The sequence below is a fragment of the Hyperolius riggenbachi genome, chromosome 8 (assembly GCF_040937935.1).
Source record: "Hyperolius riggenbachi isolate aHypRig1 chromosome 8, aHypRig1.pri, whole genome shotgun sequence".
Classification (NCBI taxonomy): domain Eukaryota; kingdom Metazoa; phylum Chordata; class Amphibia; order Anura; family Hyperoliidae; genus Hyperolius; species Hyperolius riggenbachi.
Window position 1 is genome coordinate 25,334,423 of NC_090653.1, and position 27,208 is coordinate 25,361,630.

Genomic DNA, 27,208 nt, shown 5'->3' on the forward strand with positions numbered 1-27,208 from the left:
ACGTTTTTGTATGCACTTTTTTTTTAAGAAGGGGACCCTGCGTGGCCCCGAAAAACAATTGTGAAACTTGTTTTGACGAATGTAATAAATGGATACTGCATTAAAAGCAAGGTGTGCTGACCTAGCTTTAAACTCTTCATATGATGAAGGGGACACATGGGGCATGATTCACTAAACCGTGATAACTCAAATATCACACCTTATCAAAGATGTCACACCTTATCAAAGTCAACACGCCTTATCAGAGTAGCATAGCGAGCGCTACAAACTTATGCCTGCTAATTGGCAATGGCACTCTCCCTGCCCTGAGCCCCTGCGGGTTCGTAGCGCTCGCCATGCTACTTTGATAAGGCGTGATAACTTTGATAAGGTGTGATATCTTTTCATAAGGTGTGATAACTTTGATAAGGTGTGATATTTTAGTTATCACGGTTTAGTGACTCAAGCCCATGATGGGGTGACGTCATATGATAGTGGGGACACATGGAGTGACGTCATATGATGAAGAGGACACATGGAGTGACGTCATATGATGAAGAGGACACATGGAGTGACGTCATATGATAGTGGGGACACATGGAGTGACATCATATGATGAAGAGGACACATGGAGTGACGTCATATGATAGTGGGGACACATGGAGTGACGTCATATGATGAAGAGGACATATGGAGTGACGTCATATGATAGTGGGGACACATGGAGTGACGTCATATGATGAAGAGGACATATGGAGTGACGTCATATGATAAAGAGGACACATGGAGTGACGTCATATGATAGTGCGGACACATGGAGTGACGTCATATGATGAAGAGGACATATGGAGTGACGTCATATGATAGTGGGGACACATGGAGTGACGTCATGATGAAGAGGACACATGGAGTGACGTCATATGATAGTGGGGACACATGGAGTGACATCATATGATGAAGTGGACACATGGGGCCTGATTCACAAAGCGGTGCAAACTTTTTCGCGGACTTTTGCGCGCGCAAAGTGCCGCGATTCGCGCGCTCACGGACTTTTGCGTCCGCGATCGCGCGAATCGCGGAACTTTGCACGCGCAAAAGTCCGCGAAAAAGTTTGCACCGCTTTGTGAATCAGGCCCATGGAGTGACATCATATGATGAAGAGGACACATGGAGTGACGTCATATGATAGTGGGGACACATGGAGTGACGTCATATGATGAAGAGGACACATGGAGTGACGTCATATGATGAAGAGGACACATGGAGTGACGTCATATGATAGTGGGGACTCATATCACGGCCGCACTAACGTTTTCGCACGCAATCACAAATTTTCGTGCGCAATCTTGAATTTCCTCACGCAATCATGAATTTTAATTTGCGATTGCATGTGAAACGCGAAAACGCTAGCATAGCCATGATATGAGTTATCACGGTTTAGTGAATCCAGCCCATGATGTGATGTTATATGATGAAGGGGACACATAGAGTGACATCATGTAATGAAGAGATTACGTAAAGTGACATCATATAATGAAGGAGAAATGTGGAGTGACATATGTTGAAGAGATTACATGGAGTGACGTCATATAATGGATGGGAAACATGGAGTGATGTTATACGATGGAAGGGAAGCATATAGTGATGTCATATGATGGATGGGAAACATAGAAGATGCAATGGTGCACCATGTACAAAACTAGCCTAAAAATGACTTCTGGCTCCTAACATTGGAGGTTTCCTTTATTTGTCAGTCCAGCCGGCTCCTAAAAATATCTTCCTGGCTCATGGATTGGGCAGGGGATATCCCGAATTCTCCAATCATCTGTCCAGCCCAGAATTGTACAATTCGCAGCCCTCATATGGAAATACATACACCAGCACATACATGTACAATGACTACACAGGAATATACATACACCAGCTCATACATGTACAATGACTACACAGGAATATACATACACCAGGACACACATGTACAGTGACTACACAGGAATATACATACACCAGCACATACATGTACAGTGACTACACAGGAATATACATACACCAGCACATACATGTACAATGACTACACAGGAATATACATACACCAGGACACACATGTACAGTGACTACACAGGAATATACATACACCAGCTCATACATGTACAATGACTACACAGGAATATACATACACCAGGACACACATGTACAGTGACTACACAGGAATATACATACACCAGCTCATACATGTACAATGACTACACAGGAATATACATACACCAGCTCATACATGTACAATGACTACACAGGAATATACATACACCAGGACACACATGTACAGTGACTACACAGGAATATACATACACCAGGACACACATGTACAGTAACTACACAGGAATATACATACACCAGCTCATACATGTACAATGACTACACAGAATTATACATACACCAGCTCATACATGTACAATGACTACACAGGAATATACATACACCAGGACACACATGTACAGTGACTACACAGGAATATACATACACCAGGACACACATGTACAATGACTACACAGGAATATACATACACCAGGACACACATGTACAATGACTACACAGGAATATACATACACCAGCACATACATGTACAATACCTACACAGGAATATACATACACCCGCACATACATGTACAATAACTACACAGGAATATACATACACCCGCACATACATGTACAATGACTACATAGGAATATACATACACCAGCACATACATGTACAATGACTACACAGGAAAATACATACACCCGCACATACATGTACAATAACTACACAGGAATATACATACACCCGCACATACATGTACAATGACTACACAGGAATATACATACACCAGGACACACATGTACAGTGACTACACAGGAATATACATACACCAGCACGTACATGTACAATAACTACACAGGAATATACATACACCAGGACACACATGTACAGTGACTACATAGGAATATACATACACCAGCACGTACATGTACAATAACTACACAGGAATATACATACACCAGGACACACATGTACAGTGACTACACAGGAATATACATACACCAGGACACACATGTACAGTGACTACACAGGAATATACATACACCAGGACACACATGTACAGTGACTACACAGGAATATACAAACACCAGGACACACATGTACAGTGACTACACAGGAATATACAAACACCAGGACACACATGTACAGTAACTACACAGGAATATACATACACCAGCACGTACATGTACAATAACTACACAGGAATATACATACACCAGGACACACATGTACAGTGACTACACAGGAATATACATACACCAGCTCATACATGTACAATAACTACACAGGAATATACATACACCAGGACACACATGTACAGTGACTACACAGGAATATACATACACCAGGACACACATGTACAGTGACTACACAGGAATATACATACACCAGGACACACATGTACAGTGACTACACAGGAATATACATACACCAGGACACACATGTACAGTGACTACACAGGAATATACATACACCAGGACACACATGTACAGTAACTACACAGGAATATACATACACCAGGACATACATGTACAGTGACTACACAGGAATATACATACACCAGGACACACATGTACAGTAACTACACAGGAATATACAAACACCAGGACACACATGTACAGTGACTACACAGGAATATACATACACCAGGACACACATGTACAGTAACTACACAGGAATATACAAACACCAGGACACACATGTACAGTGACTACACAGGAATATACATACACCAGGACACACATGTACAGTGACTACACAGGAATATACATACACCAGGACACACATGTACAGTGACTACACAGGAATATACATACACCAGGACACACATGTACAGTGACTACACAGGAATATACATACACCAGGACACACATGTACAGTAACTACACAGGAATATACATACACCAGGACATACATGTACAGTAACTACATAGGAATATACAAACACCAGGACACACATGTACAGTGACTATACAAGAATATACATACACCAGGAAACACGTGTACAGTAATTACACAGCAATATATGAATAATTGTATGTTCTCCCCGTGTCTGCATGGGTTTCCTCCGGGAACTCCGGTTTCCTCCCACATCCCAAAAAAATACAAATAAGTTAATTGGCTTACCCCTAAATTGGCCCTAGACTATGATACATACATTACACGATACATACTGTACATAGACATATGGTAGGGGTTAGATTGTGAGCTCCTCTGAGGGACAGCTAAGTGACAAGACAATATACTGTATATAGCGCTGTAGAAGATGTTGGATCTATATACCGGTAAATACTCAACAATAATACACCATGACACACGTGTACAGTAACTACACAGCGATATACATACACCATGACACACGTGTATACATGCCTGCACACATGCCTAATGCCACATGTGGATAAACACAATACAACTGCATGACACACACACACACACACGTGTACATATATCCACGAATATACACATACACAGTAACTACACAGTAATATACATAGACCTTGACATCTATCTATCTATCTATCTATCTATCTATCTATCTATCTATCTATCTATCTATCTATCTATATAGATAAAGAGACATTACAAGATATAATGGTTGTGTGTATATGTATATATAATTTTTTTTACACACACTTTTTTTTTATAATTGAACAACATACATACATACAAACACACACACATATATATATATATATATGTATGTATATATATACACACACACACACACACATATTTATTATTATATACACACATATATAAAAGGATACATGTACACACATGACACAGATAGCAGCAGCCACATGCGCCCCCTCCCAGTCTGGCTGCATCCACACAATGAGGCTCAAGACACAACAATGACACAGCAGGCAGGCTGCACTACTCACTGCAGTGTGTGAATGACAGGACGTGTCCCATGTCCCTCTGTGCCCCCCGCACAGCACCAGGCACACCATGTACACTGTGCCCAGCCGGGGGTGCCGCTCATCGCATCCTCTGGAGCGCACACGGATGCTGGGGACTGGATACACACACCGCACACACTGATGGAGAGGAGGAGGGAGGGGCTGGGGAGGGGCCGGAGACACAAAGGACCACCACCAGGGGAGGGGGGGGGATGGAGGAGCTCTCACTAGTACTCATGCCATCATCATAGCACCTGATACAAAGAGCTCCAATCTAGCATGGCAGAGGGAACGTTCATCTGACACTCCCCCTCCATTCTCTGCTCATTCACCAATCACTGTCTACCATGACCAAGCCTCCAATATCTGAACCACAATCACTGCTCAATGTATGAATCACAATCACCACCGTAACCAGCCCCCCAATGTATGACCAACAATCACCGCCATATCCGGCCCCCCAATGTATGAACCACAATCACCACCATAACCAGCCCCCCAATGTATGACCAACAATCACCGCCATATCCGGCCCCCCAATGTATATGAACCACAATCACCACCGTAACCAGCCCCCCAATGTATGACCAACAATCACCATTCACCACCGTAACCAGCCCCCCAATGTATGACCAACAATCACCGCCATATCCGGCCCCCCAATGTATGAACCACAATCACCACCGTAACCAGCCCCCCAATGTATGACCAACAATCACCACCGTAACCAGCCCCCCAATGTATGACCCACAATCACCACCGTAACCAGCCCCCCAATGTATGAATCACAATCACCACCGTAACCAGCCCCCCAATGTATGACCCACAATCACCACCGTAACCAGCCCCCCAATGTATGACCAACAATCACCGCCATATCCGGCCCCCCAATGTATGAACCACAATCACCACCGTAACCAGCCCCCCAATGTATGACCAACAATCACCGCCATATCCGGCCCCCCAATGTATGAACCACAATCACCACCGTAACCAGCCCCCCAATGTATGACCAACAATCACCACCGTAACCAGCCCCCCAATGTATGACCAACAATCACCACCACCCGTAACCAGCTCCCCAATTTATGACCAACAATCACCACCACCTGGCTACATATAGTGGGCACATATACACCTGGCTGCATATACTGGGGACACCGATACACCTGGTTACATTAACTGGGGACACCGATACACCTGGCTACATATACTGGGAACACCTATACACCTGGCTACATATACTGGGGACACCTATACGCCTGGCTACCTATACTGGGGACAGCTAGACGCCTGGCTACCTATACTGGGGACAGCTATACCCCTGGCTACATATACTGGGGACAGCTATACCCCTGGCTACATATACTGGGGACACCTATACACCTGGCTACATATACTGGGGACAGCTATACGCCTGGCTACATATACTGGGGACACCTATACGCCTGGCTACATATACTGGGGACACCTATACGCCTGGCTACATATACTGGGGACACCTATACACCTGGCTACATATACTGTGCACATATACACCTGGCTGCATATACTGGGGAGACCTATACACCTGGCTATACTGGGGAGACCTATACACCTGGCTACATATACTGGGCACATATACACCTGGCTACATATACTGTGGACACCTATACGCCTGGCTACATATACTGGGGACACCTATACGCCTGGCTACATATACTGGGGACACCTATACACCTGGCTACATATACTGGGGACACCTATACACCTGGCTACATATGCTGGGGACACCTATACACCTGACTACAGATACTGGGCACATATACACCTGACTACATATACTAGGCACATATACACCTGGCTACATATACTGGGCATGTATACACCTGGCTACATATACTGGGGACACCTATACACCTGGCTACATATACTGGGCACATATACACCTGGCTACATATACTGGGGACACCTATACGCCTGGCTACATATACTGGGGACACCTATACGCCTGGCTACATATACTGGGGACACCTATACACCTGGCTACATATACTGGGGACACCTATACACCTGGCTACATATGCTGGGGACACCTATACACCTGACTACAGATACTGGGCACATATACACCTGACTACATATACTAGGCACATATACACCTGGCTACATATACTGGGCATGTATACACCTGGCTACATATACTGGGGACACCTATACACCTGGCTACATATACTGGGCACATATACACCTGGCTGCATATACTGGGGAGACCTATACACCTGGCTATACTGGGGAGACCTATACACCTGGCTACATATACTGGGCACATATACACCTGGCTACATATACTGGGGACACCTATACACCTGGCTACATATACTGGGCACGTATACACCTGGCTACATATACTGGGGACACCTATACACCTGGCTACATATACTGGGGACACCTATACACCTGGCTACATATACTGGGGACACCTATACACCTGGCTACATATACTGGGCACGTATACACCTGCCTACATATACTGGGCACCTATACACCTGGCTACATATACTGGGGACACCTATACACCTGGCTACATATACTTGCGGGCACCTATACACCTGGCTATACTGGGGACACCTGAACACCTGGTTGCATATACTGGGGACACCTGGCTATACTGGGGACACCGATAGACCTTGCTACCTATTCTGGGGACATCTATACACTTGGCCACCTATTCTGGGAATATCTATACACCTGACCACCTATTCTAAGGACATCTATACACCTGGCAACCTATTCTGGGGACAACTGTGTATACATGGCTACTTATACTGGGGACACCTATAGACCTGGCTAGCTATACTGGGGGTACCTATTTTGGGGGAACTGCTGTCAGATTTGTATTTATGGGGAACCGATGATGCCAGATTACATGTATTTTGGGGAACTGCTGTCAGATTGTGTATGTTGGGTGACTACTGCTGCCAGATTACATGTATTTTGGGTGTTACATGTATTTTGGGTGATCCACTACCAGGTTTCGCGTATTTTGGGGAACTGCTTCCAGATTATGTGTATGTTGGGGGAACTGCTGCTGCCAGATTGTCTATTTTGGGGGAACCACTTCCATATTATCTGTATTTTGGAGGAACTTCTGCCAGATTATGTGTATTTTTGGTGAAATGCTGTCAGATTACATCTACTTTTTGGGGATACACTACGGCAGAGCTCAAACGTCCCCTGGCAGTCCTTTTATACCACTGCTAAGGCCATGTATATTTGGCCCCACCCATGACCACGCCCACGCTATGCTTAACCACGCCCATTTTCCGGTTCAGCCCACAGGTTTTTGGGGTGAGTCCACTCACTTCTTTTTCCAGGACTAGACCCCTGGAACTTCCAGGCCTCACTGCTAGAAAACCTGTGTATATTTGTAAAGCACTGCCAACAATGTCACACCCACCAATTTATAAATCACAATAAAATGGCCTCAATTCACTAAACTTATCTCCTGTCTTTAATAACTCTTCTAGAGTTGTTACCATGGTGATAAGGCATGTAGTATTCAGGAAACATTTTACCTCAGGCAAGCCTAAAGTTAACTCTTCTGTCTTTAAGTTAACTCTCCAATCCTTAAAATAACTCCAGAGTTAAAGACAGGCTGTTAATTAGCTGCATGTGAAAATAACTACAGAGGAGGTAAATTAACTACAGAGGAGGTAAATTAACTACAGGAGAGGTAACTTAAGGAATGAAGAGGTAAGATAACTCTCTCACGTGTGGTGGTAAGTTTTCTCTTGCCTTATTATCTCCAGCATGATCTTAGTGAATTGAGGCCAATGTAAAGTATAACTATCACCCGTCACAACAGCAACAACCCCTGTTTAAAAAGCATGCTCACTTGTTTATCATTCCCCATATTTATAAAACCATCACGGTGACGTAACATCCCTGTCCTTTATAAAGCATGGTCACTCTTCACTATACCAGTCCAGCTCCCTATTTAAAAAGGCAGATTCACCACCTACCCTTAGATATTAAACCGGACCTGAACTCAGAACTTCCTCACTGCTCTAAAAGATAAGCAACAACCTAACAACTTTCAATGAAAAACATTTCTTTGTTACAGCCGATACAAATCCTGCAATAAATCTGCAGTGTGCCTACTTCCTGCTTTCATGAAAGAATACATATTGTTAACATCCTGTGTTTACAAATTAGCTGCTCTGCCAAGGCAGCCAGCTGACACAGCTGAGGGATAAAACTACAGTTGTATTTATGTCACTAACATTCTCCCTGTTTATAATTCCGCTATTTATAAAGCAAAATCCCAGCTACCTATTTGTAATTCCCCGTTATTTCCATAACACTGACTTATTTATAAAGCGATAGTTCCCCCAATTTACAAAGCACAGCCACAACCAAAACCTGCACATGCCTGTAACAGCGCCATATTTAGAAAGCAAAGTTACCGCCTTATTGTCCCACTACTGGTTACACAGAATACAGTTCATAAGAATAGCACACAAACAACATAATTCATACAGCACGATAGCCGGAAATCCCACAGCGCCATCTAGTGATTAATCATGGTGTTATGATAGTAAGCGTGCTTTACAAACAGAGGGTTCTCTCTGGCAAGGGTCCTTTCACACCATTGTGTCGCCTCACACAGTGGACAAAAGCATTGCATGAAAATTCAATGATAGTCCTATGGGGCTATCACATTATTTGCGATGTTGTTCTGACGCTGTAACATACTGTATTTAGAGGTTAATGTGCTTGTTTACATTGGCAGTGAGGCATACTTTCATGGCACTGTATGCCTCACTGTATGGTCTCACCGCAGTGTGTGGTGTGACTATTCTGAAGCATTGCAGTGTGATTAAAGGGAACCTATAGGGCTGGTGCACACCAGAGCGGTTCTGGAGCTGTTTTTAAAACGCTTGCAGGGGGAAAACCGCTTGGCTAATGAAAGTGAATGGGATGGTGCACACCGGAGCGGGTCGCTTTTTCCACAAACGCAAACTCGGCTGCAGCATTTTTTAGATTTCTGAGGCGTTTCTGCCTCAATGTTAAGTATAGGAACGTGGAAAACCGCTCTGAAAAACATTATATCAGGCCCAGTGCACACCAAAACCTCTAGCAGATCCACAAAACGCTAGCGGTTTTTGGAGCTGATTTCAGAGCGATTCTAGGCATGTTTAGAGACGTTTTGTAAACATGCCTAGCGTTTTTTGGAGCGTTTTTGTGAAGCAGATTTCATATATTGTTACATTAAAAGCTGTTACTGAACAGCTTCTGTAACAAAAATGCCTGGAAAACCGATCTGATCTAGCGTTTTTCAGAGCGGTTTGCGGTTTTCCTATACTTTACATTGAGGACGAAATGCTTCAGAAAACTGCAAACGTGCAGCAGGAGGCACGTTTGCGGTTTGGAAAAAACCTCAAACCGCTGGTGTGCACCATCCCATTGCAATACATTAGCCAAGCGTTTTTACAGGCGGATGCGGCCGGCGGATCGCACCTAAAACCGCTCAGTCAGTGTGCACTAGGGCTGTGAGCGGTTTTCCAGGCGTTTTTGTTACAGTAGCTGTTCAGTAACAGCTTTACTGTAACAATATTTGTAATCTACACAAAAACGCTCCAAAAAACGCTAGTCATGTTTAGAAAACCTCTCTAGACATGCCTAGAATCACTCTGAAAACTGCTTCAAAAACCTCTTGCGTTTTGCAGATCTGCTCGCGGTTTTTGGTGTGCACTGGGCCTAACTGAGAGGCATATGGATGTTTCCTTTTAAATAATACCAGTTCCCCGGCAGTCCTGTTGATCCCTTTGGCTGTAGTAATGGCTGAATCACACACCTGAAACAAGCATGCAGCCAGGGGCGTAACTAGAAATCACCCCCCCCCCCCCCCCCGCAAACAAAGTTCCAGCATGAGCTCTCCCCTCATGTTACAACCCCTCCTGTCCCCCAAAACGGCACCTGAGCGCAGCCCCCCCCCCCCCCCCCCCCCATGTTTGCCTGAGCAATGTACCCCACGAAGAAGTTCGTAGGGGAAGAGCACCTAGTGGTCTTTACCTTCACTGAAAAACCACAGCAATGTGGAGCGAGAGTGCTTGTGGATCAAAATGGGCTTGGGAATCTGTTGGAATACAAGGTACAGCTTGTGAGCTTCCCTGGCCTGGATGTCCCAGCTGAAAGAAAAGAATGTCTGGGTCACTGGGTCGTTTTTGACCTTTATTTACAAGATTGCTATCACTATTTTAGAGACCCACAGCTTTGGGGACTGTCTATCACAGAGGAGGAGGAAACACAAGATGTTGAGTCCAGGATGGTGTCTGAGGGGGCAGGTTTATGGCACGGAAAAGACTAATAACCTGCAGGTTGGAGTATATGTAGAGTGGACCTTTGCAGAGAGTGGAAGAAGCTGGTGTCATAATTCTTGTCTCTCCAGTGTACAAAAATGCTGCTCTACCCAAAATACCAGGAATTGTCAAAATAGATTCTGTCAGGAAGCCTAAAGAGTGTCCTCAGAAACTCTAGGTGTGAAAATAAGCTAAGTTTTTATTTGTTTTACGGAAAAAGAATTTCTGACACATTGGCGATAACCATATGGCAGGAAGATAAGACCTCACTTTTTCCTCGGACTTTATAACTTGAGTGCTTACTCTGTGTTGTGGACAGGGCTGTGAAGTCAGAGTTGAGGAGTTGGAGTAATTTTGGGTACCTGGAGTTGGAGGTTTCATAAATGTCTCAGTCGGATACATTTTTGTACCCACTCCATAGCCCTGCAAGGGTGTCGAGAAGTCGGAGCAATTTTGGGTACACAGAGTCGTAATTGTGGTTTCATAAACTGAGGAGTTGAGTTGGATAATTTTTGTACTGACACTACAGCCCTAATTGTTCTTCCATTCAAGTGCTATCAAAAGCTGAAGTCCCATGGTATGTGTCCATACATTTATTTATATGCATGTATTTATGACACGTGCTATAAAAGATGACATCATCCAGGGAAATTACAGATGGATCTGCTTGAAAATGTTTGGAGACCGTACTGAGGTCTCTGACCGGATTGGCCTGTCATCTAGAGTAAATCAATCCACCTTTATTACAGGCTGGACCATGTTCTTAATCAGGGCCACAAAGCACGAGCCTCGCCTGTTGTCTAACAAGGTCACTTCCAGTTCCAGCTGGATAGATATTTGTCATGGGAGGTGTAGAATGTCGCCATCTCCCATCCCTCACTTCACACCGTCTGGTGATTTACTGGTCAGCAAATAGCTGACTATAAGAGAAAAGCAGCACCCAGGTAATATGCAAGAGAGGGGCTCAGGGCAAGAGAGGCAGCAAGGGTGCTAGAGAACAGCAGTCAGGAGACCAGACAAAGTAAGAGGGTTTAGAGGGAGAGGCAGCAAGGACAGGAGAGGGGGCCTGAGTAGACATAGTAAGTGAAGAAAGGGCAGGAGACAGGATCTAGAGAAGAAAATGCAAAAGATGAGTTTATCAAGGAAGAATAAAATATAGGAGAGGGCCTTTGGGGAAGAGGATACAATAGAGAGCCTATAGTTAAAAGGAGGTAAACAGGAGGAAGACAAGAGGAGGAACAGAAGAATCCTAGGGAAATTACAGGGAGGGGAGGCAGAAGAAGGCCTCCTAACAAGAGGAGACAGTAGAGGGAACTCTGAGACAGAGGTGGTTAGAGAGAGGTCAAGGGAGGGGAGGCAGAAGAAGACCTTGTAAGAAGAGGAGACAGTAAAGGGAGCTGTGAGGCAGAGGTGGTTGTAGAGAGGTCCAGGGAGAGGAGACAGAAGAAGGCCTCTTGAGAAGAAGAGACAGTAGAGAGAGCTCTGGGGCAGAGGTGGTTAGAGAGAGGTCAAGGGAGGGGAGGCAGAAGAAGACCTTGTAAGAAGAGGAGACAGTAGAGGGAGCTGTGAGGCAGAGGTGGTTGTAGAGAGGTCCAGGGAGAGGAGACAGAAGAAGGCCTCTTGAGAAGAAGAGACAGTAGAGGGAGCTCTGGGGCAGAGGTGGTTGGAGAGAGGTCCAGAGAGGGGAGGCAGAAGAAGGCCTTCTAAGAAGAGGAGGCACAAGGAGAGGCTCCACAAAACTAGAGGCAACAGGAAAAGTCCAGAGAAGTTAGTAGTAGAGGGAAGGAGGCGGCAATAAAGGGTCTTGAAGGAAATATCAGAAGAAACTCACCATGGAAGAGTTGCAGCCTCTCCTGGATCCTCCTCATCATATGGAGCAAGATTCTGTCTTCTGGGAGCGTCTCCGGCACAGGCTATTGTTCCTATTCTGGATTTGCTTGGCTGTTATGATTGGAATGGCGGTTTTCCTTCTGGTGAAAGCTTACCAGCCTCCACCCAGCTCTCTTTGGTACCAGCAAAGAGTCCTCTGCTCCTACACAGAGCTGCAGGCCACAAATCAATCAGGTGATTACATTGTATTAAGGCTTATTCACATGCACAATAATTGTTCACCCAAAGTAATCATTCTAAATAGTTTTGGATAGACTTTTACCATGCAAACACGCTGTTCAGCTATCTGTCAGCCAACCCGTTCTGCATTGTGGATAGGGGAGGAGTACAATGAGCGGAATAGTGATCCGGCGTAGCGTTCCAGCAACCCAATCAATAACGGGTAGTCAGAAGTCTTCAGCAGACATCTGTATACAGATTGAAAAAGTGCCTGAAATGATCACTAATGACCATTTTGGAAGACCTAAGTTATAAAAGGGTACGGGGCTTTTTATCAGTAATTCTGCCTGCACATTGCTAGCATATAATGCATTATTTATGTACAGAATGTCTTTTCTACCATGACCAAGGATTGAACTTCATCCCAATCAGTAGCTGATACCCCCTTTCCCACGAGAAATCTTTTCCTTTTCACAAACGGATCATCAGGGGGCCTGTATGACTGATATTGTGGTGAAACCCCTCCCACGGTGTGATGTCAGGACCATGGTCCTAACATCACACTGTGGGAGCCTTGTTGCATTGTGGGAAATAACAGCTGTTTCCAACTGCCAAAAAAAAAAAGCAAGCAGCATCTCCTTCCAGTGGCATCACCTGCCAGCAGTAAAAATGTCACCATGTGATAAATGAGTGTAAATCAGGGAGAGGAAAGATTTTACAATGGGCAAACACTGAACAATCATTGGCCAATCAAAACATACTATTAATTATTTTGGGGGGTGACCATTTTAGAATGCATGTACAGACGTGCTGTTCAGGTCCCATCCAAGTACTGTGTACTGAATAATGGAGAGGGATGTGAGGGGATGGACGCGTGAGTGTGACACCACGCCACAAGAGCTAGGGATCCACGCACAAATTTTGTGGGATTCCAAATTCCAATTTAGGCCCAGAATGGTGATGTGTGAGGTGGGCACCTAGGTTTCCTCGTCAGATCGCTCTGGTGGTGGGATCTGGTCATGATGAATGTCCTATCTGAAGACCTCTGCTTGCCTTGCAGCTCTGAGTCACAGGATGACTGAGGCATCGCGACTGGGCTGTGGTGGGATCATCGTGAGGCTGCAGGAAGTGGGCGACAATGTCAGGAGTCTGGTGGTCGAGGGACAGCGATCTGGTAAGTCACACCTGTAATATCCCTTTGTGAGCGAGCTAAGCTGAGAAGGATATGGATTTTTCCTTTTAAGATAATACCAGTTGTTGCCTGATTCTCCTGCTGATCCTCTGCCTATAATACTTTTAGCCACAGTCCCTCAACAAGCATGCAGATCAGGTGTTCTGACTTAAGTCAGACTGGATTAGCTGCATGCTTGTTTCAGGTGTGTGATTCAGCCACTACTGCAGCCAAGAGATCAAGAAACTGGCATTGTTTAAAAGGAAACATCCATATCCCTCTCACGTAAGGTTCCCTTTAAAGTGGACCTGAACTCTTGCACAGGACAGAAGGTAAAAAATAGGGAAATACACCCTGTATGTATTTAGAGAATTTAGCCTGTCTATTTCTCTGCGATTAATCACCCAAGTGTAATTTGATCTCTCAGCTGTGTCAGCTGGCTGCCTCAGCAGAGCAGCTAATTTGTAAACACAGGATGTTAACCCTATGGGCTTGATTCACTAAGACAAATGGCACGCCTTATCAAAGTTAACATGCCTTATCAGAGTAGCATAGCGAGCGCAAGGAACCCGCAGGGGCTCAGGGCAGGACGAGTGGAGCTCTCGTCATTGCCAATTAGCAGGCATAAGTTCGCTATGCTACTCTGATAAGGCATGTTAACTTTGATAAGGCGTGCTAACTTTGATAAGGCATAATATTCGTCTTAGTGAACCAAGCCTTATGTCTGCTTTCATGAAAGCAGGAAGTAAACACACTGCATATGTATTGCAGGATTTGTATCAGCTGTAACAAAGAAATGTTTTTCTTTAAAGTGTATTATGCTGTTGCTTATCTTTTAGAGCAGAGAGGAAGTTCTGAGTTCAGGTCCGCTTTTTTTTTAAGCCTGGTACACCCTTTCAACTAAGATTATGCCAATCACTGACCAATTTTACCACCACCATGTAGTATGAGGGTTTACCTAAACAATCTGCTCATAGTATTTAATATCTGTCGACCCTCATAAGACACGGAGGTGGTAAAATTGGTCAGTGATTAGCCAATTATAATTGAAAGTGTGTACCAGGCGTTATCTCCTGCAGCTAAGGACACTAATGGCCAGCTAGCGTTTTACCCGAGTGATTTTACCACGATTAGCGTGGTGAAATCACTGGACACTTTCGTAATTTCAGAGCGATTGTGGTCAACGTTTAATAAGCATTGTACTGCGATTGCTTCTGAATCACTCCATAAATGCTGCAGGTAACACATTTGCGATTGGCGCCAATTGCAAAACGCCCGTTAGGGTAACCCATAGGGTAACATAGCACTAGCACTTTAGCGATTCGCGGAAATCGCCCGCTAATCGCTTGTGTGTGAAAGGGCCCTAAGAGTGTCTCCAGTCAATGAGATGTTGATAACTCCAAGTTCATGTTAGTTTTTAGTTTTATTTAAACGAGGCAGTTGCCGCACTTGATTGGGACATTTCCAAGCTGACTGCGTACAGTCGTATAACGTAACCATAAGATTAACCTTAGAATTAATTGCTTCTCCCCGACCGTCGCTAGTGCGTAGGTGAGTGTGTGTGCGGACGCACCACCATAATTTAGGGACCCTCACTTAGTCAGAAGCCTACTAACAGGGCTGTTTCTAAACAACTGCCCCTCCCCCCCCCCCCTCAATTTCCCGTTATATCATTGTTATGCTACTCAGTCCAGTAGCAGGAAATTTGGGCCCTAGTGGCAGAAGTTTGGGCTCCTCTATAGACACCCAAATTACCCCTCAATGCCGCTATTTTGAAAAATTAGTTTGATTAAGGTTAGGTGTGGTGTTTAGGGTTAGGGGTCAGGTAGGATGTTTGTGCGGGGGTATAGCTAGGGTTAGACATCGGGAGGAGGGATCTGTGTGAGAGTAGGGTTAGGTTTAGCTATGGTAAAATATCGGTATTTAATACCAATATTTTATGATCCATCTTTACATTTTAATAGTATATAATCGGTAAAATTACCGATATTCACCCACATTTCCAGGCACCCTTTTATTACGCTGCTGGAAAAAAATAGCTTATACAGGCGGTTCCCTACTTACAAACACGTTCCGCTCCCGGGAGATGGTTTGCAAGCAGGGCCGGTTTAAGACTCTTAGCCACCTGAGGAAAACTTGTGAGGATGGGCCCCCCCCTTCCACACACTCTCACCAACTGTCTAGAGACCAAGACCGGAGCGTCCACCACTCTGTTTCCCTCCCCACTTGTCATATCGCGTCCTCTTCCTCCCAGTATTCAGTATGAGACCTCTGTGCCTCCCAATGTTCTGCCTGTGTCCTCTGTGTCCCCTGGTATTCAGTGTGTGACCTCTGTGCCTCCCAATGTTCTGTCTGTGTCCTCTGTGTCCCCTAGTATTCAATGTGTGACCTCTGTGCCCCCCTCCCCTGGTATTCACTGTGTGACCTCTGTGCCCCCCCCCCTGGTATTCACTGTGTGACCTCTGTGCCCCCCAGTATTCAGTGTGTGACCTCTGTGTCCCCAGTATTCAGTGTGTGACCTCTGTGTCCCCCAGTATTTAGTGTGTGACCTCTGTGTCCCCAGTATTCAGTGTGTGACCTCTGTGTCCCCAGTATTCAGTGTGTGACCTCTGTGTCCCCAGTATTCAGTGTGTGACCTCTGTGTCCCCCAGTATTCAGTGTGTGACCTCTGTGTCCCCAGTATTCAGTGTGTGACCTCTGTGTCCCCAGTATTCAGTGTGTGACCTCTGTGTCCCCAGTATTCAGTGTGTGACCTCTGTGTCCCCAGTATTCAGTGTGTGACCTCTGTGTCCCCAGTATTCAGTGTGTGACCTCTGTGTCCCCCAGTATTCAGTGTGTGACCTCTGTGTCCCCAGTATTCAGTGTGTGACCTCTGTGTCCCCAGTATTCAGTGTGTGACCTCTGTGTCCCCAGTATTCAGTGTGTGACCTCTGTGTCCCCAGTATTCAGTGTGTGACCTCTGTGTCCCCCAGTATTCAGTGTGTGACCTCTGTGTCCCCAGTATTCAGTGTGTGACCTCTGTGTCCCCAGTATTCAGTGTGTGACCTCTGTGTCCCCAGTATTCAGTATGTGACCTCTTTGCCTCCCAATGTTCTAGGTCTCCACCTTGTGTTGGACATTGAGGTGTCGGAGGAATATAATTCAAGCCAGGTGCAGACGATGAAGGTGGGAACCTGGATTTATATTCTTGTTACATGCAGGGGTTTGTCACTATCTGTAGTGTCTCTGAATGTGTGATAATTTGGGGTATGCAATGTGTATCATGAGGGTGTCACACCTGCCGATCATTGTCAGGAGCTAGATATACCTGTTATGTTAGCCATACACTGTACAATTTGTGGTAGATCAGCTTAAAGGACAACTGTAGTGAAAGGAATGTGGAGGCTGCCATATTTATTTCCTTTTAAACAATACCAGTTGCCTGGCAGCCCTGCTGGTCTACTTGGTGTCTGAATCACACCAGAAACAAGCATGCTGCTAATCTTGTCAGATCTGACAATAATGTCAGAAACACCTGATCTGCTGCATGCTTGTTCAGGGGCTATGGCTGAAAGTATAAGGGGCCCTTCACACTGGGGCGGTGCGTTATTTTACAGCACCCCACCGCAGGGCAATAAAAGTCTATGGGGACTTCCACACAGACATGGTGCGGATCGATGCAACTGAAGTGACGTTTTCGCCGCATCTCCGACGTTAGAGCAAACCTATGTTACCGTGTGGTTCTGCGTTGGCCTGCAGTGACGTGCAGTGGACCAGAAGTCATGTAAGTCTACGGCGAAGCGTGTGTTAAAATGCCCTCCGCATCTTTTACGCATGCACGAAAGCGTATTTTAGCAATACGTTTCCACGCACGTCTCTACCTGCTTGGCCGGCTTCCAGACGGGGATTACCGTGTACTAACAGGGTTATTCCTGAAGGCCTGTTTTTGGCGGTGTGGTGTGGCCCTTGGGATAGCAGGACAGCCAGGCAACTGGTATTGTTTAAAAGGAAATAAAAATGGCAGCCTCCATATCCCATTACAGTTGTCCTTTAACCATACCTCCCAACTTATTGGGATGAGAAAGAGGGACACTTAAGCCACACCCCTGCCACACCCCTGATCACGCCTCGCCACACCCCTAGTCACGCATACGATAAAGATTTACCGTAATAAGAAAAATATGTTGTTTTATAATTCAAACCACACTGGTCCTTTCTATTCTGGTTAATTTCCCTGTATTTTACATTTTAAAATTAAAGGGATACTGTAGGGGGTCGGGGGAAAATGAGTTGAAGTTACCCGGGGCTTCTAATGGTCCCCCGCAGACATCCTGTGCCCGAGCAGCCACTCACCGATGCTCCAGCCCCGCCTCCAGTTCACTTCTGGAATTTCTGACTTTAAAGTCAGAAAACCACTGCGCCTGCTTTGCCGTGTCCTCGCTCCCGCTGATGGCACCAGGAGCGTACTGGGCAGACCAAAGACCATACTGGGCTTGTGCAATACTCTCCTGGTGCCATCAGCGGGAGTGAGGACACGGCAACGCAGGCACAGTGGTTTTCTGACTTTAAAGTCAGAAATTCCAGAAGTGAACTGGAGGCGGGGCCGGAGCATCGGGGAGTGGCTGCGCGGGCACAGGATGTCTGTGGGGGACCATTAGAAGCTCCGGGTAAGTTCAGCTCATTTTCCCGCGACCCCCCTACAGTATCCCTTTAAGTAATATATCAATTTAAAGGATGGGAAAAAAGTTTAGAGTCAAACATATATTTTAGTAGAGAAATATATATATTTACATAGAAAGAGGGACAAATGAGGAGGAAAGAGGGACAGAGGGACAGGGCTCCCAAAGAGGGACAGTATCTCCGAAAGAGCAACAATTGGAAGCTATGCTTTAACAACCAACTTCCTCCAGATATGGATAGTTTTTCTACTCTTCTACTTTGCGCTAACAGAACTCTGTTCCGTTATCAGTCGTCCTGCGGCAGCTGCTAGCTTTGTGCTGCCCGTTGGCCAGGGGATTTGCTAGCCCCAAAGATCAGTGGCACGTGCCCCGGATCTATTCTGGGTTGCCCTGAATGTCCCCCACCCCAGGTAGCTGTCGGCAGTACTCACCTCCGGCTACTGGGTCTCCAGATTCTGCAGACCTCTTCTCTTCCAGGCTTCTCCCCCTAGTGTCTGAGAATGAATCAGATGCTAGAGCTCCTAGCATCTGATTCTCAGATGCTATGGGGAGAAATGCTAGGTACAGAGGATGTCACCACCAGACTGAGTAGTTCCTCCCGCTGTGTCACTCTGCTGGGGGGGGGGGGGGGGGGGGGAAGTTATGGAACAGTGAGGACACACAATGATACATGCTCCCTATGGAGGCTGCAGGCACCACAGTTTCCAGCATGTCTCCACAACACCCAGCATGCCCCATGGAGGTACTAGTGATGGGTCGTTCGCGAACGAGCCGGCTCTAAGAGCCGGCTCTTTGCTGTGAACGACAAGAGCCGGCTCTCAGTTTTGAAAGAGCCGATGCCTCAGCCGCCCCACACAGCTCTGATTTGCTGTGTAATAAAGGGCGCTGAGGCATGCTGGGAGATGTAGTCCTCCTCGTGCAGCTTATAGGAGTGTATGGAGCAGAGCAGTAGCAGGAGGGATTGCGAGAGAAGCAGTCTGGAGTTGTCATGGAGACGGGGGCGGGGCTTTTACTCCGATTCTGAGTGGCGTCTAGTGATATTTAATGACGAGCCGATTGAGAGCCGTAAGAGCCGGCTCTTTAATGGGAGCCGATTCAGAAGAGCCGATTCTCCAAGAAGAGCCGGAATTCCCATCACTAGGAGGTACCTCAGCGCCCAGCATGTATTAATGGAGAGGGGGCTTCTTCCAACATTTTCCTGGGCAGGCCTACCCCATGACCACCCCCACATTCTGGTGCATGGCCACACCCATTTTTCGTCTGGAGTGCCCAAAAGTGCCCTGAATCTCTTAGGATCCTTGCCACACCCCCTGCCCGTGGCTCTTATGTGCTCTTGAATCGATGGAATTGATTGACCAAAGGACCAGTAGGTCCAAACAATACTAGATCGTAATACTGATTGTAATACCAGAGTTGTCATTAGATGTGATATTTTGTATTGGATCTGATGTCTAATCTATTTAAGTATCATGCAGTTATGCCTACCTTACCCATGCAGTGACCTGAACAGCCTTGCTAAACCAGTAATAATCAGCAGGGAACTAGAACTGCACTTCTCATAAGTTGCCACTAGGCGGCATGCATATACCAAGAGATGTCTCCAGAGGCAGAGATCTGCAGGAAGGTGGACAGTGAAATGGACGGAAACAGTAAATTCGGGCGCCTGAGGCTAGTGGACAAATCGGGCGCCGCCATTCACTCCTATAATAAATATCGTTTAATGGGCGCCCGATAGGAAAAAAGGGCGCCGGTGAAAAATAACGTTTTAAAAGCGGCGCCCGGAGACTTAATGTTTTATTACTGCTTCTCATGATTACACATTATTTAATGATTTATACATTTTTAAATATTATTTTTAAACGAAAAACAGTACAATATTTTTTCCCCAAACATTATTTTTAAACGAAAAACAGTACATTTTTTTTAAAAAAATTATTTTTAAACGAAAAAACCAACAGGGGGGGTCTTAGGTTTAGGCACCAACAGGGGGGTCTTAGGTTTAGGCACCAACAGGGGGGTCTTAGGTTTAGGCACCAACAGGGGGTCTTAGGTTTAGGCACCAAAAGGGGGGTCTTAGGTTTAGGCACCAACAGGGGGGTCTTAGGTTTAGGCACCAACAGGGGGGTCTTAGGTTTAGGCACCAACAGGGGGGTCTTAGGTTTAGGCACCAACAGGGGGTCTTAGGTTTAGGCACCAAAAGGGGGGTCTTAGGTTTAGGCACCAACAGGGGGGTCTTAGGTTTAGGCACCAACAGGGGGGTCTTAGGTTTAGGCACCAACAGGGGGGTCTTAGGTTTAGGCACCAACAGGGGGGTCTTAGGTTTAGGCACCAACAGGGGGGTCTTAGGTTTAGGCATCAACAGGGGGGTCTAGGGGTTAGGGGTAGGTACAGGGAGGGTTACTTAGTAATTTTTTTTTTTTTAACGTTATTATACGTTTCAGTATTTAAACGAAAGATTAACGTTTTTACAATTGCCGATTTAATGCACATTATTTAATGATTTATAACTTTAAAAACATTAATTTTAAACGAAATACAGTACAATACATTTTTAAACGTTATCCATGCTTATCGTTAAAAACCCGGCGCCCTTTTTTCCCAGACACCATGTAGAAACCACGATCAGTTACTTTTGATTCATTCTGGACAGTTTATTGAACAAAAGGGTAGTGGGACATGTTGGAAAATTCCCTTGAAGCCAGCCCTGTGGTCGGAGGAGTGGTCGGAAATCAGTGGCTACTTAGCATTGTGGTAAAAGAGTAGACCTTTGGAGAGTTGGCGGTGTAGTGAGCATAGAACGAGGTATACATTAAGAAGGGCTCCAACCCAAACATGTGGCATCCTTTTGCTCTAATACACGATTGTTGTAAGCCAGTGGTGTGCCATCTCCTTCTTTTGTATTGTATTGATGACACAGGGGTGGTGGACCAAAGGTACCAGCTATACCAGATCCCGAAACTTGGTTCTTGCAGGTAGAACAACAATATTTGGTCAGGTCCTGCAGAGTTCTGAAGTGCTAGGGCAGGACCTGACCAAATATTGTTTGTTCTACACGGACACACGGTCACTATGAAGGCAGCCCACTGATAGGAAGCCGCATTCCCCTCCTTCTCCCCTTCACTCCTCCCATCCCTCGGTAAGATATATGCACAGAGCACGAAGAGGTAGAAGTAAAGTAGACGTAAAGAAGGAACATTACCAAATTTCTCGTTCCAGCTGCAATTTCCATGGCAATGGCAGCACCATGTGGCTTACCGTCATTACCTACCAGCACATCACGCCACTATTGCCATGAAGATCAACGCTGGAAAAAGCGTTTGGGTGAGATACACCCAATCGCTCCTTCGCCACACAAGTCAGGAGGGAGGGAGCGAGAAGGTTTGGGCCGCATTCAAGAGGAATGCAGCCCGATTGCAAAAACGTTTGCCCACCTCTGTGCTAGGGCGTAGAGGGAGCAGGAGCTGGATGGAAAAATGTGAGCAGGACACCTGCAGGATAGATTGAGCCGGATGGATAGTCACAGGTTGACTTCTCAGCTGATCTGGGACAGGAAGTCTGTGACTCAGGAACCTCTGGAGGGCTTTGCGGCCCTAAGGTGGAATCCAGCCCAGTGTGGCAGAAATTCTGTAAAGATCCAAGTAGAGGTCTTTGGCAGGACTAACGTACCTCAGGAATGACATTTTAAAAAGTTCAAATAAAGACGGCCTGACTTTGCCCTTAAGTATTGGAGATCGATACCTGTGTCCGAGAACCAGGATAGCAGTCTTTACATGTTCTTAACGTTCTTCCAGACCAGAGGAAAAAATCTAAATATCCAGGTAAACTATAACAAAATTGTAGAGAAGGTCTCAGAAGATGTAATTTACAGGGTTCTAATGCCCGTACTCACTACGCGATTTTTAGAGTGATTTTTTCAGACGACAGGTTCCACAATCTCATATCTTGGGTAGGCGCGTGTTTACACAAACGATGTTTCGCAATGAGCAGCGATAACAACTGTCACGGCAGATCTACAAGATCCCCCCCCCCCCCCCCCCGACTCCTGTGCAAAGTACCGTGATTGTTTGACCTCCCATTCACTCAAAGCAGGTGGTTTTGGTGCTATCGTGCTCACCCTTCACAAGCGTAACTCGGGGTTCCGGCAATCGCCCGACCCCGAATTACTTCTCCCTCTGAGTTGCTACGATGACTTGCTACACCAGGAATTTGAGCAGCAGCAGGGTGAACCATTATTCAGCTCTCCCTGCACCCAGCTCGCAGTGACGTACTAATACGTGCTCCCACTCGCGCCCCTTCGAATGTTCTCATGGGCAGGAAGGTGGATTGTGGAACCTCGTTCATCAGGACGCGTTGCTGTGAGGTTCCCCGATCCATTTTTAGGTGAGTATTGAGCTTAACATATGAAGGGAGTCAAAGCTCTTGACCAAACATTCATGAAGGCCACACCAGGTATTGATGTTAGGTAGCCTCTCTTCTCCACAGATGAATCTAAAGATAAAGAGCACTATTTTCTGTAGGCCCCGATAAGGAATATTTTCTTTTGCATGAAGAAAACCTAGCTCCTTCTGGAGAAGTAGATTAGCAGAAGAAACCTCTCTCTTAGTTCTGCCAGGTGTATTGGGACATGGTTTTAGTCAATAGGTGGGAGGGTGTGTAAACTCTACCATGCTGTGGATCAAGCAACAAGTCAATGGCACAATTGTAGGACAATTTAGGGGAGTCAATGGCAAACCAAAAAATGTTGTAAATTAGATACATTTTCATGCCAATAAATTCATTGGTGTGCATGAATAAATCACAGAAAGGTGCACAAAAAAAGTAAAAACTTGCACACAAAAATCACTCAAAAAATACCTGAAAAAAAATCACAAACAAATTTATTCATGTGGGATATTGCAGAATACGTTTCACTAATGGTGTTGAGCATCTTGCCTGTCAGTGAGGGTGTCTGTTTTGTGTTAGAGTTTCACACCTGTGCTTTTGTGTTAGGCAAGTTGTGCATCAGTGAGGGTGTCACTCTTTGTATGTTGGATAGTGTTACACCTGTTGTGTGTCAGTGAATACACTGCCAGTTGATATTCTGTTTCTCACATACAGGAGGCGCTGCACAGCTGGATACAGGATGGGGTGTCGGGGTTCAGCCTATCAGGAGGGCAGCGAAGTTCACTGAGGATGGTGAGAACATTCCACATAAAAACTAGAGGAATGTGAGGATGGGGGGCAGAGGGCGGGATGCCTGTTCTCGATGCACAGCACCGGCCGCTTAGCGCCCGAGTTTGGCGTGGCTATAGAAGCAATGCTATAGTCCGCAGCCCGCACACAGGTAATTTGAGGATTTGTAGAGTTCAGATTTGCACTTTGAGGTCCACAGAGATTGTCCACCTGTCCTAGTTACAGATGAATGTTGGACACATTTCTACATTTCAAAGGGCCATTTGGGTCTTCATAACTTGCTAGTAGCCAAACATAATTTAACAATTTGTTCTAACTTTCATCCAGTGTCTGTGGGGACTTCTATCACCTTCTATTCACGTTTGTAGAGTTCTGATCTGCTACTTGAGAGGTCCACATAGATTGTCCACCTGTTGTGGTTACAGATAAGTGTTGGACACATTTCTATATGGCCATTTGGGTCTTCATAACTTGCTAGTAGCCAAACATAATTTAACAATTTGTTCTAACTTTCATCCAGTGTCTGTGGAGGCTTCTATCACCTTCTATTCACGTTTGTAGAGTTCTGATCTGCTACATGAGAGGTCCACAGGGATTGTCCACCTGTTGTGGTTACAGGTAGATGTACAGAGGCGCCAAAAGTATAAAATATGCTAAAATGCTTAAAATATTCGGGTGGCGGCGGTGGACCGGCCACTCAGAAATAGACTCGATTTATTCACATACTCCATGAACAGAACCGCAACGCGTTTCACGGGTATATTCCCAAGGTCACGAATAGAGAGGCGCTCTGAGAGAGGCGCTATTCGTGACCTTGAGACTGTACTGTGTACTCCTATCTGTTTATTGCCTGAGGAAGCGGGAATATACCCGTGAAACGTGTTGCGGTTCTGTTCATGGAGTATGTGAATAAATTGTCTTTATCTTAAGCGACAGCATCGAGTCTATTTCGGAGTGGCCGGTCCACCGCCGCCACCCGAATATTTTAAACATTTTAGCATATTTTATCCTTTTGGCGCCTCTGTACATCTACTTGTCAAGATATCCACCCTTGGTGGTTGGAAGGGTGACAAACCCTCCTTTCCTTCTTCAGAGAGCGACATCTTATTCCTGAGTGGAGACAGGTCTAATCTCCCCACCTGCCTATATAGTGGTTGCCTAAACGGTAACCCATGTTTGTAAGTATAATACTTACTCCACACTAATTCTCCCTGATCCAATACATACTACACTATATTGGGCTCTCGGTTTCTCTGTTTTATGTTGTGGTTACAGATAAGTGTTGGACACATTTCTATATTTCAAATGGCCATTTGGGTCTTCATAACTTGCTAGCAGCCAAACATGATGAAATGGTTTGTTCCAACTTTCATCCAGTGATTGTGGAGGCCTTTTTCACCTTCCCCAGATGATTGAATGGGGCTGCCCTACACCCACATGTCTGTGACTTTCGTGTACAATAACTGATGACCCCCACCCACCCATAATATTTCTGCAGCTATAACTTTCACTGTTTCTGCTGACTCTTCCCAGGTGTCGCAATTTCTGCAGGAGGACATGGACATCGTTGCCAGAGAGGACAGGTGACTTCCTCATAGCCCACACCACCACAGAACTATGACATAAACACCAATCATTTCTAATACACCTCTACCATCAGGTTCATTCTGCTTCCCGATTGGCTGTGTGAAGAAACAGCCAGCAACAAGTCTGTTCTCTTATGCACCTGTTCCTTACCCAGGTGGGACTCGGCAAAGGTCACTGAATGTTCACAGGTCCAGAATACGGCCTGGCAGGTGAGAGGTCACAGTCAGGGATGGGGTGGAGTGTGGAGGGCTTTCTCTGGACGGGTCGTGAAGTTGTATTTTTTTCGGTAGGTGTCTTCAGGAAGCTCTCTGGAACTACGACAATTTATGGCAGCCACTCTTCCAGGAACGGCGATATTGCCACTCAGCCAGGTGCGTCAACTTGGGGGTTAGATAAAAAGGAGGAGTGGTTGGAGACTATGGATATTTCAATGCCGATGGGGTTGAGATGTATATTAAGTATGCAACCTCACGTTTCACTGATGATGATCTGAGAAGGGTGTGAATATTCTTTATGGTCTCACCACCATTTTCTTCTGCAGACACAACCACCACCATCCTGGCTTGAACTTCTGCTCTTCAGGCGACACCAGCACCCCGCCCTGTATGCTGGCTGGTTACAACCTATGGCTGACAACTCCACCTACGGCATAGTACATCGCTGGGGCTGCTCCACTCTCTTGGTGGCCATCAACCCTACCAACCAACCGCGCAACCTTTCTGTTCGCCTCACGGGCTATAAAGCCACAGCACAACTCCTGCTGTCCACAACGTGGAGAAGATCCAGAGACTTGAATGTACAAGAAGGCCTCCTACTAGCACCAGGGGAGGCACAACTTCTCCGCCTGACACTAGAAGAGCTATGAGCGTGGTGTGCCCCAGTTGGCAATGTTTCTCAGACTCTGTAAACTCAACTAGGTCTGAACAATGAGTACTGCATATTTTGAAGGAAACTGTGAGATAAAAAGTGCCCAAACGGCTACTCACCTTAGTATGGGGGGAACCTTTGGATCCTAAAGGGGCTTTCCCGTCCTCCTCTGTAGGGCGGCTCCAGCACTGCCCCGCCCTTTGCATGCGCAGTAGCACACACCCGCTTTGGCTTTGGCGGGAAAAGCCAAGACTGATCGTGGTTCGCACAGTGCAGCTGCGCTTCAGGGGGTCTCAGTCCTGGAATGGCCTGGTGGAGAAGGTTGAGGGAGGCCTCAGGAGGATCCAGAAGCTTCCCCCTCCCGAGGTAAGTATCTAAATTTGTGTTTCGTAAAC

General features: G+C 45.9%; 2 protein-coding genes across 5 annotated transcripts in view; one reads left to right on the plus strand and one right to left on the minus strand.

Moving 5' to 3' along the window:
• The window catches only part of RTN2 (reticulon 2), a 57,466-nt gene extending 44,271 nt beyond the window's left edge, over nt 1-13,195 (minus strand). For 2 of the 4 annotated variants that reach the window (XM_068250095.1, XM_068250093.1), the window contains exon 1: nt 13,141-13,195. In XM_068250095.1, the coding sequence (XP_068106196.1) occupies nt 13,141-13,180 (40 nt within the window). In that variant the 5' untranslated portion in view covers nt 13,181-13,195. Of the gene's footprint in view, nt 1-4,947; nt 5,116-13,140 lie in introns of those variants that run through there. The other 2 variants (XM_068250094.1, XM_068250096.1) reach the window with 2 other exon arrangements.
• A 1,229-nt stretch (nt 13,196-14,424) lies between these two features.
• Nucleotides 14,425-26,873, plus strand: LOC137528667 (uncharacterized). Its single transcript, XM_068250097.1, has 7 exons — nt 14,425-14,532; nt 17,627-17,694; nt 24,285-24,362; nt 25,893-25,942; nt 26,020-26,155; nt 26,237-26,317; nt 26,488-26,873. Exons 1-7 carry the CDS (start codon nt 14,433-14,435, stop codon nt 26,809-26,811), a joined length of 837 nt encoding a protein of 278 aa, XP_068106198.1. The 5' UTR covers nt 14,425-14,432; the 3' UTR covers nt 26,812-26,873.
• Nucleotides 26,874-27,208: the final 335 nt, after the last annotated feature.